The sequence below is a fragment of the Myxocyprinus asiaticus genome, chromosome 13 (assembly GCF_019703515.2).
Source record: "Myxocyprinus asiaticus isolate MX2 ecotype Aquarium Trade chromosome 13, UBuf_Myxa_2, whole genome shotgun sequence".
In the NCBI taxonomy this organism is placed as follows: Eukaryota; Metazoa; Chordata; class Actinopteri; order Cypriniformes; family Catostomidae; genus Myxocyprinus; species Myxocyprinus asiaticus.
In genome coordinates, this window is record NC_059356.1 from 30,438,727 (window position 1) to 30,459,654 (window position 20,928).

Below are 20,928 nucleotides of genomic sequence, written 5' to 3' on the forward strand. Positions count from 1 at the left end.
TTTTAATTTAAGTGTTGTTTTTTCATTCAGTATCAATTTTAAAAACTATCGGCCGATTAATCGGTTATCAGCTTGTCTTCCCAACTTAGTTATCGATATCGGCAAAATCCTATATCGGTCAACCTCTAATGACATGAGGGTGAGTAAATGATAACAGAATTTTCATTTTTTGGGTTTATTACCCCTTTAATCTCTATTGCATCATTCAACAACACCTCACACGATGCACATGTTTTGTGGATGACCACATCCTTGAGATGCACTGTACAAGGAAAGCTGTTTGTCTTTGAGAAGAAACATGGCGGCCAAAAGTTTGGAATAATGTACATATTTTGCTCTTGTGGATAGAAATTGGTATTTTTATTCACCAAATCGGCATTCAACTGATCACAATGTATAGTCAGGACATTAATAACATGAAAAATTACTATTACAATTTGAAAAAAATGTTCAGAACTTCCTGAACTACTTCAAAGTGTTCTCATCAAAAATCCTCCATGTGCAGCAATGACAGCTTTGCAGATCCATGGCATTCTAGCTGTCAGTTTGTCCAGATACTCAGGTGACATTTCACGCCACACTTCCTGTAGCACTTGCCATAGATGTGGCTGTCTTGTCGGGCACTTCTCATGCACCTTACAGTCTAGCTGATCCCACAAATGCTCAATGGGGTTAAGATCCATAACACTCTTTTCCAATTATCTGGTGTCCAATGTCTGTGTTTCTTTGCCCACTCTAACCTTTTCTTTTTGATTTTCTGTTTCAAAAGTGGCTTTTTCTTTGCAATTCTTCCCATAAGGCCTGCATCCAAGTCTTCTCTTTACTGTTGTACATGAAACTGGTGTTGAGCAGGTAGAATTCAATGAAGCTGTCAGCTGAGGACATGTGAGGTGTCTGTTTCTCAAACTAGAGACTCTGATGTACTTATCCTCCTGTTTAGTTGTATATCTGGCCTTCAACATCTCTTTCTGTCCTTGTTAGAGCCAGTTGTCCTTTGTCTTTGAAGACTGTAGTGTACACCTTTGTATGAAATCTTCAGTTTTTTGGGAATTGTTTAGCCTTCATTCCTCAAAACAATGATTGACTGATGAGTTTCTAGAGAAAGCTGTTTCTTTTTTTGCCATTTTTGACCCAATATTGACCTTAAGACATGCCAGTCTATTGCATACTGCGGCAACTCAAGACAATGTTAAGCTTCATTTAATGAACCAAACAGCTTTCAACTGTGTTTGATATAATGGCAAGTGATTTTCTAGTACCAAATTAGCAATTTAGCATGAGTACTCAAGGATAAGGTGTTGGAGTGATGGCTGCTGGAAATGGGGCCTGTCTAGATTTGATGAAAAAATATTTTTTCAAATAGTGATGTGCTGTTTTTTACATCAATAATGTCCTGACTATACTTTTGATCAGTTGAATGCCACTTTGGTGAATTAAAGTACCAATTTCCTTCCGAAACAGCAAAATCTGTACATTATTTCAAACTTTTGGCTGCCAGTGTATGTATAATGAACAGTTCTTCTCTGAATGCTATTGAGCTCTGAGAGCTCACCTTGATAATTTAGCCATAGTTTTAAAGCCGTTTTTTTTTAATAATGTGTGCGTCATTCTCTATCTCTCTCTCTCTCTCTCTCTCTCTCTCTCTCTCTCTCTCTCTCTCTCTCTCTCTCTCTTTCAGGCAATTTCAAAGCTACTGTAGAACATTCCAGAAATACAGCCGTGGACCACAATCAACATTAACATCTGAAAGAATAACGAAGAATGGCTCTGCATTCCACTGTAGCCCATTGGAAATACAAAGTCTCAAATTCAGCCCTGCCCTGATGCTGCTTTAAAGACTGAGCTCACACATATTCTCCTCTTCCCTGACAGATCATTTTAACTGAGATTTATAGCCCAACAAATCTAGGCTATGCTTTCTGAACATCTGACCTAAATATAGTACGACTGTTTATTCATTTGAGGAACATTCCCAACATTTATTTGAATTGAATTCTTCTTCACCCGCTTCACCATGACAAGGACTCAGGGATGACAATGTCATCCTTTATAAAAAAGTATGTGCAAAAGAACGGCTGATAAGCAGCCCCAAACGGAATCTGTGCCCAAAGAAACTTTGAGGAGAACTTCCCAGATTTCCACAGAATTAGGGGCCATTGTCAGCGCTGTGGGCTGCACAGATGCTCAGGACATATAAGAGCTCTTCACTCACAGGGAACCAGGTTTGATTCTGGCCTGGGTCATGTCCCGATCCCGCTTCCCCCTCTTTCAACCCTACTTTCCTGTCTACACTCTACTGTCCTATAAATAAAGGCAAAGAGTCCGAAAATAAGAAGAATTAGGGGTGGTTCATACTGGACGTATTTTACAACCATCTGTGCTGTTTTCAAATAGTTTTTTTTTATGTAAACACACGCTAGACTTGTATGTTTTGTACCATTGTGCCATGGTTTATATTCATTGTTTTGACAGATGCCCATATTTCCTAGTGCATTAAAATTTGTATTTTATTTATAGTGTGATTATAGCACCTATAATCATTATTTATAGTGTCTATAGTAATGCCCCTGGAGGACTGCAATATCAGACTGTTTACAGAGTGATGTATATAGGATTAGGTTAAGGGCTGTTTACAACTAATGCATTTTTGTGTCTGTCCACACTGTTTTTCAATTGTTTTCCTATGTAAACATGAACTACACAGACATTTTTGACCATTAAGTGCTGCACTTTTTAGACACTGTGTCTAGTTAAAAAGAACTTTTAAAAGCACGAGACACCTGCGTTCTGTTCCTTTCTGTTCGCTGAGCTGCATATAGCTTTTTTAGTGGAATAACGTGTTTTGGTCTGAACGGCCACTTAGAATGCCCAGCATTCACAAAGTTCTATTGATTTTTTTTTTTTTTTTTTCATATTTTTGCTAATTTGACCATGCTTTCAACTACCAATAACAGAGTTTCAGCTCTGTTAACATATTTTACCATAATAAAATCTATTCCACTTATTTTTCCCAAAAATCAGCTCAGAAAAATCCAAAACAGTTTGCAGATTCCGTCTGAGCCTGCTGATGAGCTACACACACAAAATTCAATAATTCATTTCACTTTGTTACTTTATTTCATAAATGTATGCATTATATCCCCCTCCCTCACTCTCTGTACCTCTTTTTTTTCTCTCTCGTTTTTCCCCAGGAGCCCATGCTATTATTTAGAGGAGTGATTGTGGCTGATTTACCAATGGGTTTAACAACCATTAAAACTTTCAATTAATGGTCATAAAGAAACCTTCTTCACTCCTTGCTGGAACTTTGTCCTTCTGGAACAAAAACGAGGCCTCCTGTCTTATTGGATCCGCACGGTAGAAAGTGGCCTGACTCACCCTTTCCACTCAAGCGCCGTCCAATTGGTGTGGGTGGTGAGGGCTGCGCCGCGATTGGTTGAGTGCAGGGTGAGTGTGCGATGCGGATTGGAGGATGTCGGGGGACTTGGAAGACGACCTTTGTAAGAAGGCGTTGGTGCTGGTGGAGGAACTGTGCTTCCGGTCTGGAGGCTTCAGCCAGAGTGCGAGCTGCCAAGAGTTTAGCTACATGATGAGAGGACTTAACAGACAAATGAATACAGGTAAGAGCACAGCCCAGAACATTAAAGACCCCATGACATTGCGTGACAAGCACAGTTTGCTTTCCTATGTTTTTTATTTTTTGGGGGATATTCTCCCCTTTTTTCTCCCAATTTGGAATGCCCAATTCCCAATGTGCTTTTTAAGTCCTCGTGGTCGTGTAGTGATTCACCTCAGTCCAGGTGGCGGAGGACGAATCCCAGTTGCCTCCATGTCTGAGACCGTCAACCCACGCTTCTTATCATGTGGCTTGTTGAGCGCGTTGCCACGGAGACATAGCGTGTGTGGAGGCTTCACACCATCTACTGCGGCAACCACGCTCAACTCACCACGTGCCCCACCGAGAACGAACCACATTATAGCGATCACGAGGAGGTTACCCCATGTGACTCTACCCTCCCTGGCAACTGGGCCAATTTGGTTGCTTAAGAGACCTGGCTGCAGTCACTCAGCACGCCTTGGTATTCGAACTAGCAAACTAGCAAACTCCAGGGGTGGTAGCCAGCATCTTTACCACTGAGCTACCCAGGTCCCCCGTTTGCTTTCCTATGTTGACGTATTTCCTATTTAACAGGAATTATGGGCAGAACATATCGAAAGGCTTGTCTCTTTTTTTAAATAGCCAATAGCTTTTAGTTTACGTCACATCAATGAACATGATTTGCTACTTGCTACTGCTAGTCAGAAGTACCGGTAGGTGCTATCAGAGATCCTTTGAATAGACAAAAATTTGTAAGCCATCAATATTTTTGGTCTGTTTTCCCTGAAGAGAAAAACAAAATTTTCAATGCATAAATGTCATTTTGTCAACTTTGCAGAACAATTACATATGGATGACCTAAAAGCTAATAGACATGGACTAAAAGCTTCAAAAATGCATCCAAATTTTGATTTCATGGGGTCTATGAAGCCCACTCAGATTTAGAATTGGTATATTTTATGTCCAACTTCTAACCAAAACATTGACCTGGAACTGTCAAATTGCCTGAAAGGGTAATTTCCCTCATCAGCCCATTGCACTGAGCCATGGGAGCAGGAAAGCATATCAGAGATGTGCACTGGTAAAAGCTGCTCTTTCACATAATTGCGGCTGGCCATTTATTTGTATTCACCTCATGCCCACCGCAGGTGTTATGGCGGGTTGCTGTGTTCAGAGTGAGGCTGTCCTGTTTACAGATTTAGTCATTATTGTTGAAATTCCCAAGTGCCCAGTGATTGAATTGGAAATGAACTTGCATTCTATTTAATATGAAATGGCACAACCACAGGTAATTGAAATGGCTCTAAGGTTCTTGTGAAAAGAAGGGGATGGAATGAAGCAATACAGGCTCTCCTTTCTCAGTGTTCTAAGCACCCTAAAATCACCCAAATAGACACCAGGAAGAGGAGGTTGTCAGTTGAAGCGATTCATTGTCTTTTTCCTAAAAGTATGGATGTATATTAAGGTTCTGTCTGCAACTATTTGAAAATCTAAAAATAATTTTACTTTTCAAACAATTCCTTGAAAAACAAGAATGACTTTAGTGCATGGAACTTTGCCAAAGTGGAAATGTTATGGTGAGGTCAGGTAAATTATTCATGCAAGATGTTTTTCAAAGGTATATATTCTAGTAAATACAACAATACTGAATGAACTCTGGATATTTGCTTTATGTTTTTGACCAAGCCCATATGGAATATGTGCCCTCCACAGATTTAGGCAGATTTTAAATGCAATCATTCACAAAGCTGTACACATCCCCTTCTCCTTGTGCATTCATTTATGAAATATTTTGACTAATTTGGTTATGTGTTTATCTTCAGGTATACCGTAAGCTCTGTTTATCATTTCTTATCATATTTGTATCCATTTCAGAGAATTCCACTGATTTTAACCAAAAGTCTGTGCAGAAAATTATAAAATGTGTAGATCCTGTCTGGGCCTGTTTTTGACAGTGACTAAATGCTGGTCATTAGTTATTAGGGTGGGGCTGGATTGAATCCAGCTTTGGGTACCATGAAAGTTGTGCTGGAAAGCTTTAGCTGCTCAAAGTGCTGAGTAAACCTTTCACCTTAACAATTTAGTTAGATTTCATCTTAAAGCTGAAGTGTGTTAAAATACTTTCTCCTATCTCAGCTTAGTATGCAGAGACAACTACAAATAAGCCATTTAAAGGCTGATTTTCCCATAAAGTAAACACTGTGGCTTTGTGGTGTTTTTAAAATATTAATCAATTTGTTTCAGCATTCTGACCAGCCCGACACAGCAAAATTGACCAATGGGGTGAGTTTGGGATGGGACTATCTGTTTGTTTGACCAATGAAAGACCGGGGTAATGTGCGGGAAAGCTGCTGGAGAACAATCAATATTTTTGCAATTCCGTTCAGTGACGTTAGAGGTGCAGAAATTACACACTTCAGCTTTAATGCCTCACAGAACCTTTTTGATATGGTTTCTTCAGACAACACAAATAAAAAAATTCCCAATCGAAGAACCCTCAGATGATTCTACATGGTCTTTACTTAAACAGAGTTCCTTATAAAACTCTTGGACATGAAACAATGCATCCCTTAATAGATGATCAAAAGCTGAGAAGCACTAACCCAGATATGGGAAGCCCAGTTCATGATGTTGTTTTGCTGAATGTATTGTGCAATAGCGACATGCATAGCTGAGCAGGAAGGGCAGCTTACTATAGGATTAATTAGTGTAAAACTGAGGGAAGCTGCCTTGGGCCCTTTAAACTGTTCTGTACTTACAGTATGGCCCATATGTGTGCTACTGCTGAAGGGTACTCATGCTGTCAAGCATACAGTAACAAGGTGAAACAGAAAAAAATACTATATTTTTAACCCTGGGTCTCAGTTTAAGCCACGGTTTGTTACCGTTTAGTTGTACAGCAGGGTTGAAAATTTCGATTTGGATTTGCTGCTTTATCCGATAAGAAGACATTCATTTCTTTAACATACTCCGGGTGAAACCAAAAAGTGACCCATGATATTTGATTCCACCCCCCACTGCTTGATTTTAAGTCACAGTGGGACAGAAAATGTGTGATTGCTAATGTTTGCTGATGAGTATGAACCAAGATTAAACTGACTGTTCACTTCAGCAGATCTTTCAATGTGATCTCAGTATTAGTAGATACGCAAAGTGTCATTCAAACACACGTATGTACATTTTCATATACACAAAGAGTGCAAATGAATTTACTTTTATTAATTCCATCTGGATTTCATTTATTTCAATTTGCCATTAAAAAGGTTTCTTGGAAAAAGTGTGTACATCATTTACTAATAAATGAGAGTGATTGTGTCTGATTATTGAACTTGTTTTCCTGTATCGTTTCCCACAAAAGGGTTCCGGCAATTTCAGTTCCAACCAGCCTTCACGGTTTTTGTAAAGATTTGTACATCTTTTAAGTTGTACAAACATAAAAGCCTTTGCCACATTTTAGATGCTGCCAATATGAAGATATTGTACGTTTCAGTGTCAATCCAATCCAGTTTCAGTTCACACTTAACTGTATGTACAGATACCTACAAATACGAGTGAGATCTTATGGAGATGGTGTTGGTGTAGAAAAGTCTATGAGACAATATAAAGTAAAACTGAAGCTTAGCAACAGTTCAGAAAGCTGATCTTCTGGTTCAGCTTGTATCAGACTCCCACCCTAGTTATTTTTCCTCCAAACAGTCTTTTTTCTTCGCAAACTGATCAATACATTCACCTTTCTAATCCCAAACCCCTCCTCTGTTTAGTTCTCTCTCTCCATCAGTGTCTGTTTGTTTGGCTTCACATCTTTCATTCTTGCAGGTCCTCCTCTCTCATGCCAGTTATCCTTCTCTCTGCATCTCTCCATCACTGTCCACTTTTTTCCGGCCTGTTTTTCTCACAAGGGAGCGCTTGTGGACTATATTAACCCCTCTCTCATGCTATCTCTTTTTCTCACCTTCGACGTGTGGAGTGAACACGTTATCTTGACCAGTCAGCCAATGTGTCTGCTTCATATGTACACTAATCTGTTTTTTCCTTCCTGGCTCCTCCCTCTTTCCCCATCTCTTTCTCTCCTCTACTGTATTTAATTTTATTTCTTTCCATTCTACCTCCCACCATCCTTTATCACTATCCCCTCTCCATTCCTCTTTCTCCCTTTATAATCTTCCTCCTTGCTCTCTCTCCATTTCCCCTTTCCAGCATTCATGATCTCCTTCTCTGTCCTACTCTCTTCCATTTTCTCCTTGTATTTATCTCTATTCTCTATCAGGGATGGGTCATGATGGTTGACTAGTTTTTTGATCGTTTTAACAACGCTGTTTTAATTACTGTGCTGACAGCATTAGACAGTTTGCAAGCTAAAATCCTATAAAAATGTTGTCTTTGGCCGTTGCGTCACAACTTGCTCTATTTTTTTATTTATTTATTTATTTATTTTTTGAGCGTCTTGTGGCATGAATGTTGCGTTTTTAAGATGTCAAGTTAAAAGTACTGTCCGATCAGGGTCTGGTGAACCCAAAACCAGCCTAACTACACAGGGTTTCCTTAAGACTGATTGGTCGACTAGTTGTTAATGCAACCCACCAACCAGTTGATTTTTAAAATATAGTTTTGAACATCTCACTCTTTCGATCTGCAACTTGTTCTTTAAAACTGAGAGATCAGTCCCCTCTCCCCTCCCTCTGTCTCACTCTCTGATCATATCTTTTGAATAAGTAGTGTTTAATGGCATACAGACACTGATGAATTATTCACCAAAGACAGACAAAAAGAACTGAGATAGAAGGAAGGAAAACTGTAAAAGAGAGTACAAGAAGGGTGGAAGGAAAGAAGTATTATGGAGAGACAGAGAGAGAGAGAAAGAAGAAGGATCACAAAGGAGAGGCAAAAGAGACAAAAGATGAAGGTTGGGCAAGATGGGGACAATGCACAGCAAGGAGGTCTATAATACCCTTCTCAATGACACCTGCTTGGTTGGCACATACAACTTTGAACATACATGACCTGCATGCTGCCATCTTTGCCCATGGGCCTTCACATGTTTTGAGCCAGTAACCTGAGCTGGAAATGTCATGTGACTAATTAATAACATCTTGACAGTGTTGATTGGCTGATGGCACCACAAGAAAGCACAGAGTCCCAAGCCCTCTACTAGAGACTATATTGCGTGTGCATGAGCTGTGACATCAAAGGCAGCATACAGGAAAAATATAAGTCCATTTCATGCTTAAGAGCCGTCCAACAAAAATTGGGCACTGGTTAAACATCTACTATGGTATAATGTAATATTTGTGATTTGTATGTTGCTTGCAAAAAAACTATGTTAGCTACTTTTGACGATCTGTCGATGGAAAAACAGACTTTTTTCCAGCTTTTTGGTGTCGTTACGGCATCTACCTGTACCAACAGGGGTTGACTGCCAAAACTAGCCAGCCAAACCCTGAGCCCTTGATGCATGGAACAAAAGAGAATGGTAGGGAGAAGGAGCAATTATTGAAGAAGATGGAAGAATGAACTGTGAAAGATAGCATCACAAAAGGAAAGAGCTGAGGTAGACATATGATATGGCCTCCTTGCATAATAGAAATTACAGAGCAGCTTGGCAAAACCACCCTGGGGGTTTCAGAGCTGCTGGTAGGTGTTGGTTCTGAGGAAGTGATGTGAGAGAGGGGTAAGCCAAGGAACTATGTGGGAGTGAGATCTGAATAGAGCTCTTGAGAGCAGACAAACAGTCAAGCTGACAGACAGGCCCTCTGTTTTTCTTGATTGGCAGGCACTTGTTTGTTCCTGCTTGGTGCAGGGGAGCTGTTCTCCCCACTGTGGTGATGAAACTGAGTTGCCAAAGACAAATTTTTCCTCAAATGACTCAGTCACGCACATCCTTAGAAATAGTTATTAAAGGCTCCCTGATTGAAAGCTCATACTTGGAGAGAGACAGAGTCATAAGGCTTAATCACAGTTTAGAGGACGTCTTTGTGGAAATTGTCACTGGTGTTGCCACTTCTTCTGTGAAGAAATAAATCCATCTTTTTCTTGGCTTTCTATTCAGATAAGGGCTTGTGAATGTTGGGAGAGCCAGTGGTAATTTACAGTCACAATGTGTCATATCTTTTCCTTTTTGTCCCTCTGATCTCTCTCTCTCTCTCTCTCCGCACCTCCCTCGGTTTCTCCCAGACAGCAAAAAGTAATTTTCTTAAATTTGTATTTTTTGCCTTGTTTTCTAGAAGGAAAAAAAAAAAATTCTAAAACATTCTTAAAATTACATGAATTTACTTTAGAAGCAAAATTATGTAAGATATTGTTTTCAGAGAATATGTTGGGTGGTTGCAGGGGTATATTCACTTGTGAAGGTTGACAATACTCTGCTAATTCACAACATTTGTTGATGAAAAAATTAATTAATAAAAAAAAAGGGTGCAGATAGAATGCTACAAAAATATTTAATCTTTCTTGTTTTAAACATAAATCTAACAGAATGTAGAGATATTAATGCTGAAAACAAAACAATTTGCCAGTGAGGTAAGAAAAACTCAATTCAAAAAATATATTCACAAAAAAAATTGTTTTATTTTCTTAGGGGCTGTTCACACTGAACACGTCCTTGCACTAAAAGCAAGTTAGACACAGTGCCATGAATAGAATAAAATGCAGGTGTATCAAGATGCATTTTTAAAAGTGACATGGCATCTAAGGCCATGCCCGCACTAATCTTTTGCCACAGAAAAAAAAGCATTGATTTTACTACGTTTACTGTACACCTCTCATTCACAGTAGAACAATGTTTTCCTCCATCGAAAATGCTTTCCATTACAGCATACAGTACTTTGGAAAATGATGATTCCAGTGATGAGGCCAGTGATTCCCAACCATGGGTAAGCAAACAGGTTGCAGGGGGTTTGCGAAAATAATTGGATTTTGCTATGATGAACTTATAAAACAAAATGAATGGCTTAATATAATAAATAACAGGGATTAGGGCTGGGTAAAAATATAGATGTTCTAATTAGTCGCAACCTTCATTTGAATGTTCTCGATATCCATTCATAAAATCCCAAGATCATCCTCACAATCCATTTGTCATCAATAATGGTTCTTTTAATATCCTGTCAATTGTTGTTGAAACAAAAAAAGAAACATTTATTTGTAATAAAAGAAGCCTTGAGGCTCGTTAATATTTTAACAACCAAAACAAAATGCGGAACCGCCACTGATATATATCAGAGGGAATTGACATTTTTCTTAAAGAGACACTGTTAGTGTGTTGATGAAGGGGTACTTGAGCCTTACTGAGCCTAACCCTGCTATGAGGTTCTTATTGCAAAAAAGGTTGGGAAACACTGCTTTAGGCAACTGAAAATTCCCAGGTTATGCAACCATGCTTGTTACCTCCCAAGGTTGTAGGAAATCAAACTAATTTATTTCAAATTTTCTCTCTCTTCTTGTCTCTGTCTCAGAGATCTCCGTGAGTCTGCTCTCCGTCATTGTAACGTTCTGTGGCATCGTGCTGCTCTCCGTCTCACTCTTCGTGTCCTGGAAGCTTTGCTGGTTGCCATGGAGAGATAAGGAAGGAGGAGGTCTGAGCTTGACGTCAGGGCTCCTGCCTGGTGGTGTGGGTTTGAGTGGGGTTGGGGGTGGAGGCCCGTCGCTCCTCCCTCCTCTCCTGCAGAGGAAGGACACTCCCTCCTCTTCCTCGCTATATCCTTCACTTTCCCAGCATGGTCAGCACCACCCCCATTTTTCCGACCTGATGGGAGTGGAGGGCGGAGGGGGGCTGGTAGTGGGGGGTGTGGTTGGGGGTCCGCAGGAGACACAGGAGCACTCCTACCTAGACATGGACTCTTATCCCAACAATGCAGGTGAGCACTACTTACCACCAATAATTTCATCTAACTCTTTACTCCAGTGGTTCTCAAACTTTTCAGAACAGGTACATGTCTGGTTAAATTGAATAATCAAGTACCACTTTGCATACCAATAGCCTATTAAAGCTTCTACTCTTCTCAATGATTGCACACAGATTAATTTTGTAAATAGATGAGGAAGAGAAAATAAAATACAAAATGACTATTTAAATAAAATTATATTTTTAATATTTAAAATGTACTATTTACAGTGGCCCCCAAAAGTATTTGGTCATGATTTTGACACTTAATTCACAATATCAAGCCAAGTGGCATCTGCAAATAAATGATTCTAGACATTTTCTAAGAGCTAACTTCATGGCAGATTTTTTAATTACTTTTAACCAGCTGGTGTCAAGTTTTGTATTTATTTATTTTTATTTTATTTATTAAAGGAATAGTTCACGCAAAAATGAAAATTATCTGATAATTTACTCACCAAACCCAAACAATTGATTATGTTTAGAAACAAAACAATACTTATATACTTTTTAACTACAAATGTTCACTTCCGTACGTCTCTGTGACGTGTGCTCATGAGAGGGATGATGTAAGCTCGTTGGTAAGGTCACGCGTCACGTGGAGGAGGAGTCAGGAAGTGCGTCATTGTTTACATTGGTTTTTTTTTTATTATTATTATTTGGAAATAATTTTTTATTTTATTTTATATTGTTTCGAAATTGTTTTGGACTGTTTTGGTTTGTGAACGGCACAAGTTTCTCTTGTAAACAATGACGTGCTTCCTGACTCCTCTGTGTGACCTTACCAACGAGCTTACGTCATCCCTCTCATGAGTGCACGTCACGGAGATGTACGGAAGCGAACATTTGTAGTTAAAAAGTATATAAGTATTGTTTTGTTTCTCAAAATAATCAATCGTTTGCGTTCAGAAGAACTTTATTTGTCGATTGGAGGCGTGTGGATTATTTTGATGCACCCTAAATATGCATTTTGGACTGTCAAAAAATGGAGTCCATTCACTTGCATTGTTTAGAGGAGGAGGCCTGAAATGAAATCCTAAAAGTCTTAAATTCTGTTTTGATGAAGAAAGAAACTCAGATGCATCTTGGATGGCCTGAGGGTGAGTAAATTATCAGCAAATGTTCATTTTTGGGTGACCTGTTCCTTTAAGTTATTACCCCCTTATCTTCATACCAGTGTCCTAGCACAGTAACTGCAGGTGTAGTTTGTCACATTAACTATCGACATGTTCCACTAACATTTAACAACCAAAAAGTGTCTTAATTTTATCATTTGAAGCTTAAACTTCTTGAAAAATTTATTTGTGCTGTATTTCTTTAAAAAATAAATGCCACTCGCATCTAATGCAAAGATATTCAGATATTTTTTTTTTGTCTGATCTGTGACTGAAATACTTTTTTGGGCCATTGTATGTAAATTAATATTATGCAATGGGCTGGGTGGTGTACCACCTAAGAGTGCACCATGGGAAAAAAACACTGCTTTAGTCATTGGAAGACTTACAGACAGTGACATATATACAGCATGATCTCTTTTCACTATACTCCATCCTCTTCACTGTGCTTAACTATACTCCTTTGATATTCTCTATGGCTTATGCTTTCTCTCTACTTCTCTTTCAGCGAATATTAAGTTGAGCCAGACATCTCCTGAGTTGCCCCCGGCAACAGAAGGAGGCTCAGCTGCAAAAGACCTGCCCAATGCCCACTCCCAGCAGCAGGTCACCACCAGGTCAGTGACCTTATCTTCTTGTACCTGTTTATGGTGGGGTGTGTGTGTGTGTGTGTGTGTGTGTGTGTGTGTGTTAAAGTGGTTTAGGTGTTGCAGAATGTTTGCTGTTTTAGGTGCACTGGGTGTGTGTTGAATGAAAGTTTTTTCAGTTTTTTATTATAATAATTTGCAGGAAAATGTAATAGTGCTTTAATATATTGATATATACAAGTCTCTTTTGAATATACTGGATATCCTCCATATTTTGGCAGGTCTAAATAGAATAGAATAGAATTTATTTTCTAGGGTTGGTTGAATTTGCTTCCATGACATTCATGTAATGTTGCCATAGAACAGCATCATGAACTTGCTTCAAAGAGCAACCTTTTGTTAAGTGTCTTGCTCAAGTGCACAATGGTAATGGCTGATTTATTGGGGGAATTGAACCAGCAACCTTCAGGTCATATTTACCCCAAAATATAAAGATGCAAGAAATTATATTTTTATTAAAGAAAATTAAGCCTATTTTATAACCAATATGATTTTTTTTTCTTATTTTTTTTGCATTATGACATTACTTTCATGACAATTAAACACATCTTACCCCCAAATTCACATTACTGTAATGTGTCTGGACATTTACTTTTTGAGTTTTCACTATTGTAATACACTTTCAGTAATTTTTTTATTTAAATAACCATACATTTAAGGCAGTTCAACAAATACTACCATGCCATGTTGTGTACTGGGCAATTGAAATAATATATTTTTTGCATTACAGTAATGAGAATGAGCTTCAACCACTACACCACACCACACCACCCACTGTGACGGGTGTTTGTGTATGCATGTGCATGTGTGCGTGTGTGTGTTCACCCTCTGGTCTTTTCTCCAGGCCTAAGCCCATTACTCACCAGCTCTCCAGCCCTGATTTCCACGGTGAGGAGAAGAGTGAGCAGCTGACCAGCATCGGGCAGATCAAACCAGAGCTCTATCGGCTGCGCCAGGGAGACCAGGGGGATGGCAAACAAGGTGATACCTGTGGCAAAATCAGCTTCCTCCTGCGCTACGCCTTTAAGTGAGTCTGCTCAAACCTCACCATTAACCTCCTCGCCCCATGGGAAAAAAACTCTCTCATATGGAATTGTCACACAGTGTGGATCCATGCCTCTCAATACATCAGTGGGTTATAAATAGATCTCATCGGCAGGGCACACAATTGAAAAGGCAAGCCGGAGAAAGAGGCAGGGGAGTTGCAGTCAGCACACTGAGTTATAGTCAAGTCCGCCATGGGCAGCCCATGCACATCAGGCCAGGTCCTTTATTTTGATGTCATGCAAAGGGACATTAGAATGGTGGAAAGTGCTGATGTTTGAGAAATGAAGGAGGGAGAAGCTGATTCACTCATGAATTAGATATGACCAGCCACTTTAAACAGCAGAGCTTGTTAACACATAATAACACGACACTGTGTTACGCCCAGAATTACTGAGGAGGCCAAGAGGGAGAAAGAAATCTGAAAGATGGGTGATTGGAGATTGATACCTCATGCTTTACACATAGGGAGTAGTTCAAATAAATGATTTGACAGATCTGTCCCTGTTTATACATTATCAGTCTTTTTGATGCTCTGCTGTGAGTTCTCAGGTGAGTATGGCACGATTATGCTTGTATATGAGATGGGGAGATTTTTAAAGGGATAAAGTCATAATTTTCTCACCTTCCTGTTCCAACCCCCTTTTTTTCTCCTTTAACTTTCTTTCCTCTATGGACAACTGAAGGAGGTGTTAGTTTGAATGTTAGCATCAGTACCATTCTTTTTTTATTGATTTAATTTTTTCTCCATACAATGAAAGGAATCAAATTATATGTTTTTTTGGCACAAAGGTGAGTAAATGATGAAATAATTGTTACTTTTGGGTGTACTTTAACTTTAAAGGAAATTTAACAGGAAATGGTATGTAGTGTGTGTGTGTGTGAGGGCTGGCCAGCCAAGATTATTTCTCAACCCCCAGTGTGTGTTTAATTGACATCATCACACCTCATGCTGAGCTGTTGCTTTTGCAATACATCGATGTGAATATGTCACAGCTACAAGCATTTTTGGAATAGCGGGCAGGTTGACACTGTCAGTCAGAGCCACATCCAGCGGGACGCAGCTTTCTACCTGCACAGCGGTTGGCCAATAACACATGCAGTGCCTGGGGAAAAACAGCCATTTCTACCCTTTTGTCTATGAGGGTTTGAGTTGGATTTTTTTTATTTTTTTATTTTAATTTTTTGTGTGTGTGTGTGTGTGTGTTAAAAAAAAAAAAAAAAAAAAAAAAAATATATATATATATATATATACGCCTAAGACAGCGCTACAGGGAGACAGGAAGGATAGCTGATTGTCCTCGCAGTGGCAGACCACGTGTAACAACACCTGCACAGGATCGGTACATCCGACTATCACACCTGTGGGACAGGTACAGGATGGTAATAACAATTGCCCGAGTTACACCAGGAACACACAATCCCTCCATCAGTGCTCAGACTGTCCGCAATAGGCTGAGAGAGGCTGGACTGAGGGCTTGTAGGCCTGTTGTAAGGCAGGTCCTTACCAGACATCACTGGCAACAACGTCGCCTATGGGCACAAATCCACCTTTGCTGGACCAGACAGGACTGGCAAAAAGTGCTCTTCACTGACGAGTCATGGTTTTGTCTCACCAGTGGTGGTGGTCGGACTCGCATTTATCATCGAAGGAATGAGCGTTACACTGAGGCCTGTACTCTGGAGCGGGATCGATTTGGAGGTGGAGGGTCCGTCATGGTCTGGGGCCATGTGTCACAGCATCATCGGACTGAGCTTGTTGTCATTGCAGGCAATCTCAACGCTGTGCATTACAGGTAAGACATCCTCCCCCCCTCATGTGGTACCCTTCCTGCAGGCTCATCCTGACATGACCCTCCAGCATGACAATGCCACCAGCCATACTGCTCGTTCTGCGTGATTTCCTTCAAGACAGGAATGTCAGTGTTCTGCCATGTCCAGCGAAGAGCCCGGATCTCAATCCCATTGAGCACGTCTGGGACCTGTTGGATCGGAGGGTAAGGGCTAGGGCCATTCCCACCAGAAATGTCTGGGAACTTGCAAGTGCCTTGGTGGAAGAGTGGGGTAACATCTCACAGCAAGAACTGGCAAATCTGGTGCAGTCCATGAGGAGGAGATGCACTGCAGTACTTAATGCAGCTGGTGGCCACACCAGATACTGACTGTTACTTTTGATTTTGACCCCCCCTTTGTTCAGGGACACATTATTCCATTTCTGTTAGTCACATGTCTGTGAAACTTGTTCAGTTTATGTCTTAGTTGTTGAATCTTTTTATGTTCATACAAATATTTACACAGGTTAAATTTGCTGAAAATAAAAGCAGTTGAAAGTGAGAGGATGTTTCTTTTTTTGCTGAGTTTATATATATATATATATATATATATATATATATATATATATATATATATATATATATATATACACACTATATTGCCAAAAGTATTCGCTCATCTGCCTTTAGACGCATATGAACTTAAGTGACATCCCATTCTTAATCCATAGGGTTTAATATGATGTCGGCCCACCCTTTGCAGCTATAACAGCTTCAACTCTTCTGGGAAGGCTTTCCACAAGGTTTAGGAGTGTGTTTATGGGAATTTTTGACCATTCTTCCAGAAGTGCATTTGTGAGGTCAGACACTGATGTTGGACGAGAAGGCCTGGCTCGCAGTCTTCACTCTAATTCATCCCAAAGGTGCTCTATCGGGTTGAGGTCAGGACTCTGTGCAGGCCAGTCAAGTTCTTCCACACCAAACTCGCTCATCCATGTCTTTATGGACCTTGCTTTGTGCACTGGTGCGCAGTCATGTTGGAACAGGAAGGGGCCATCCCCAAACTGTTCCCACAAAGTTGGGAGCATGGAATTGTCCAAAATCTCTTGGTATGCTGAAGCATTCAGAGTTCCTATCACTGGAACTAAGGGGCCAAGCCCAGCTCCTGAAAAACAACCCCACACCATAATCCCCCTCCACCAAACTTCACAGTTGGCACAATGCAGTCAGACAAGTACCGTTCTCCTGGCAACCGCCAAACCCAGACTCGTCCATCAGATTGCCAGATGGAGAAGCGTGATTCGTCACTCCAGAGAACGCGTCTCCACTGCTCTAGAGTCCAGTGGCGGCATGCTTTACACCACTGCATCCGACGCTTTGCATTGCACTTGGTGATGTATGGCTTGGATGCAGCTGCTCAGCCATGGAAACCCATTCCATGAAGCTCTCTACACACTGTTCTTGAGCTAATCTGAAGGCCACATGAACTTTGGAGGTCTGTAGCGATTGACTCTGCAGAAAGTTGGCGACCTCTGCGCACTATGCGCCTCAGCATCCGCTGACCCCGCTCTGTCATTTTACGTGGCCTTGGAGTTGCTGTCATTCCCAATCGCTTCCACTTTGTTATAATACCACTGACAGTTGACTGTGGAATATTTAGTAGCGAGGAAATTTCACGACTGAACTTGTTGCACAGGTGGCATCCTATCACACTACCACGCTGGAATTCACTGAGCTCCTGAGGGCGGCCCATTCTTTCATAAATGTTTGTAGAAGAAGTCTGCATGCCTAGGTGCTTCATTTTATACACCTGTGGCCATGGAAGTGATTGGAACACCTGAATTCAATTATTTGGTTGGGTGAGCGAATACTTTTGGCAATATAGTGTATATATATATAGTTACGGGGAGCTGTAACACGGAGCAGTTCGGCTGCATAAGTCAGTGAATTGAGTGAGTATTTCACCCTGTGTATCATGTCGTGGCCAGTGGAAGACTAGTCTTATAATCCCTCTGCCTAAATGTGTTTACTGATTTTTTAATGCAGTGTGTATTAATACATGAATCAATTGTGGTTCACTCAACCGAATGTTGACCACATATTACGCTAAAACCTGGCTTGTATAGCTAATGCGCATGTGCGTTAGCGAGTTGATTGACAGGCGATGTCTGTATCTAAAAGATGATTGGCTCTTTTACATCCCACACCGCTGCAGCGACATCTAATGTCTAGTTTGTCGTGTATTTCTATGGCTTCATCAGACTACTGGGGTGCAAATAGATGCACTGTGTGACAGTTGCTATTTAGTTATAGTATAGTTTATAGTATATTATATTTGAATAGTTGTTTTTTGGCAACATGTATTGTAGTTCCCGCATCTACCAGCAGGGCCTAACAAGGACATGCTAAGCAGCCAATTCCTTGCACTCTGCGGTGGTAGGAACCTTTCATTTAATTTAAAATGCTCTCTGTGATGTGGGCAAGATAGAGCCTGTCATTTTCAATTATAGCCCTGAGTGCTAATAGCACCGCACATTTCTAAAGACCAGTCTGATTTAAAGTACGCTGTTGTGCCGCGTGCCACTCATCATGAGATTCAATTCTAATTCCCCCAAACTGATATAATGTGTTTTAGCCTAGATGGCTCAGAACGCATCTGTGACTGCTTATTCTAACTTACACTGACAACAAGTATGTTATTTTGTAATGTGATGTGATTCACTATTAGCAAGTACATCTTAATCCTGAGCTGCATATGATTGGAAAATATGGAATGATAAGATTTGTCACTTTAATTTGAATGCATCTATGACTGTTTATTCCAACATAAAATGTCACCATGTATCTTATTTTTTAATCAGATGTGATTTTACTAATAGCACGTATGTCTTAATCCTTAGCTGCATATGATTGGTCAATATGGAATGATTTGATTTGTCACTTTAATTTAACCTCCAAATTGGATAATTATGATATTGCATTATTAATATGTTTATATCCGTCCTGATTGTGAGTGATTTGTTCCATGTCATGCACAAGTCAATGAAACTATGCAGAAGGCCTTATTGGATTTGTGGTTGGGCTCTCCCTCCCCCAGTGTTGTTGATTTATTTAAGTGTCTTAATGAAAGGGTGACGCATTCGTTAACGCTGAGAGACACATTCTAACAAGGCTTGATTAGCAACCACAGAAATTTGCCCGCCTTTCTTATTTACATCCACACAAGCACTGGGTGAGCCTTGCACTTTCTGGAGTTCACGGTCATGCTGTGTTTGGCATGAAACCGACTGCATATCAAGTCATGGAATGAACTATGGTTTGGTCTGTAATAAGGTCTAGATTATTTATAAAGTCCAGCATTGGAGGCCTTTTTGACCACCACTGACATTGCATTACACATCAAATATTGATGTTTTTATATTCACATTAGTGATATATTATCTCATATATTCATGTAATACAAGATCCTTTTAGCTTGCACAGCACAAGTATCACTCTGTCCATCTAGCAATGAATTCTGAGCTGTTAAACATAGTTTTGTCATTGGCACCATTTCACTGAAGTCAATGCTGCAATGCTGTTCTGATGCTGGCCTGGTTGTCAGCCCGTTTCAGCATAAACCAACTCTCTTGTCAATGCCGGTTAGATGATGCTGAAATGGACTCACACCCAGGCAAGCGAGCGCAGAAAGTTCCAGATAGTTCAAAGTGAATTACGGTGATGTTGACATGTCTCACTTGCAGCACGGAGCAGCTGGTAGTTAAGATACTGAAAGCCCTAGACCTCCCGGCGAAGGATGCCAATGGATTCTCAGATCCTTATGTCAAGATCTACTTACTGCCTGATCGGAAGAAGAAATATCAGACCAAGGTAACTTTTTTACCCTACTGAAGCTGCAGTCAGCATGCTGCTTTTAGAATAATCTACTGTTCAGATGGCAGAGACTCTAAGGACTCATTAAGATCTGGATGCATTTCTCAGTCTACCTGCAGATTTTTTCCCTGCTGCCCTAGTTCATCTAAAAATACATCTGTATTAGCCTGTGCATTTTGAATGAAATCTTGTCTTTTTGATTTTAGAGGGATAGTTCACCCAAAAATTTAAATCTAGCAACATTTGCACACCCTCATCTTGTTCTAAAACTGACTTTCAAAGAAGGTGAATGAAGGATATCCTGGCCACTATTATCCCAAGAATGAAAGTGAATAAGGACTGGGACACTCAAGTTCCAAAAGAGAAAAAACACAATAAAAGCAACATAAAATTGGTCCATATGTGTGCTATATTCCAAGTCTTTTGAAACCATACAATAGGAATTGTGTGAGGAACAGACCAAATTTAAGTCATTATTCACTGAAAGTAGCAATGTTCGATTCAGGAACAAATGGCTTTTTTCAGTGAATCGATTTGATCCAGTTTACAAAACCGGTCTGAATGAATCGTTCACTAACTGATGCAGTTCTCGGTTAACAGCTCACTGGAGGAGAAGATTATCAGTGAATAACACTTAAATATTTATCTATTCTTTATTCAATTGCTATAATATTGGCTTCAGAAGACTTTGAATATAGTGCACGAGTTGTAAGGACCACTTTTATGACACATTGATGGTGCATTTTTTGTTATTTTACAGCTTGACAGCACTAGTCCATTCACTTCCATTTTATGGAAAAGACTGGCCAGAATCTTAATAAAAAAAAAAAATCACCAATTGTGATTAATGGTAGAAAGAATGTCATGGGTTTGGAAACCCAAAATTACAAAATGTTCATTTTTGTTTAAACTATTCCTTTAACTAACCTCTTGTTCGCTCCCTCGACATACTCTCCTTTCAGCTCCTCCACTTTTCTAATTTCCTCTAATTTCCCTCACT

The 20,928-nt window shown here is 40.0% G+C and overlaps 1 protein-coding gene across 5 annotated transcripts in view; it reads left to right on the forward strand.

Moving 5' to 3' along the window:
* The window catches only part of LOC127449934 (synaptotagmin-C-like), a 50,450-nt gene that overhangs the window by 14,099 nt on the left and 15,423 nt on the right, over positions 1-20,928 (forward strand). For 2 of the 5 annotated variants that reach the window (XM_051713562.1, XM_051713566.1), the window contains exons 2-6: positions 1,679-3,620; positions 11,050-11,451; positions 13,101-13,209; positions 14,084-14,266; positions 19,799-19,925. In XM_051713562.1, the coding sequence (XP_051569522.1) occupies positions 3,473-3,620; positions 11,050-11,451; positions 13,101-13,209; positions 14,084-14,266; positions 19,799-19,925 (969 nt within the window). In that variant the 5' untranslated portion in view covers positions 1,679-3,472. The remainder of the gene's footprint in view (positions 1-1,678; positions 3,621-11,049; positions 11,452-13,100; positions 13,210-14,083; positions 14,267-19,798; positions 19,926-20,928) is intronic. The other 3 variants (XM_051713565.1, XM_051713563.1, XM_051713567.1) reach the window with 3 other exon arrangements.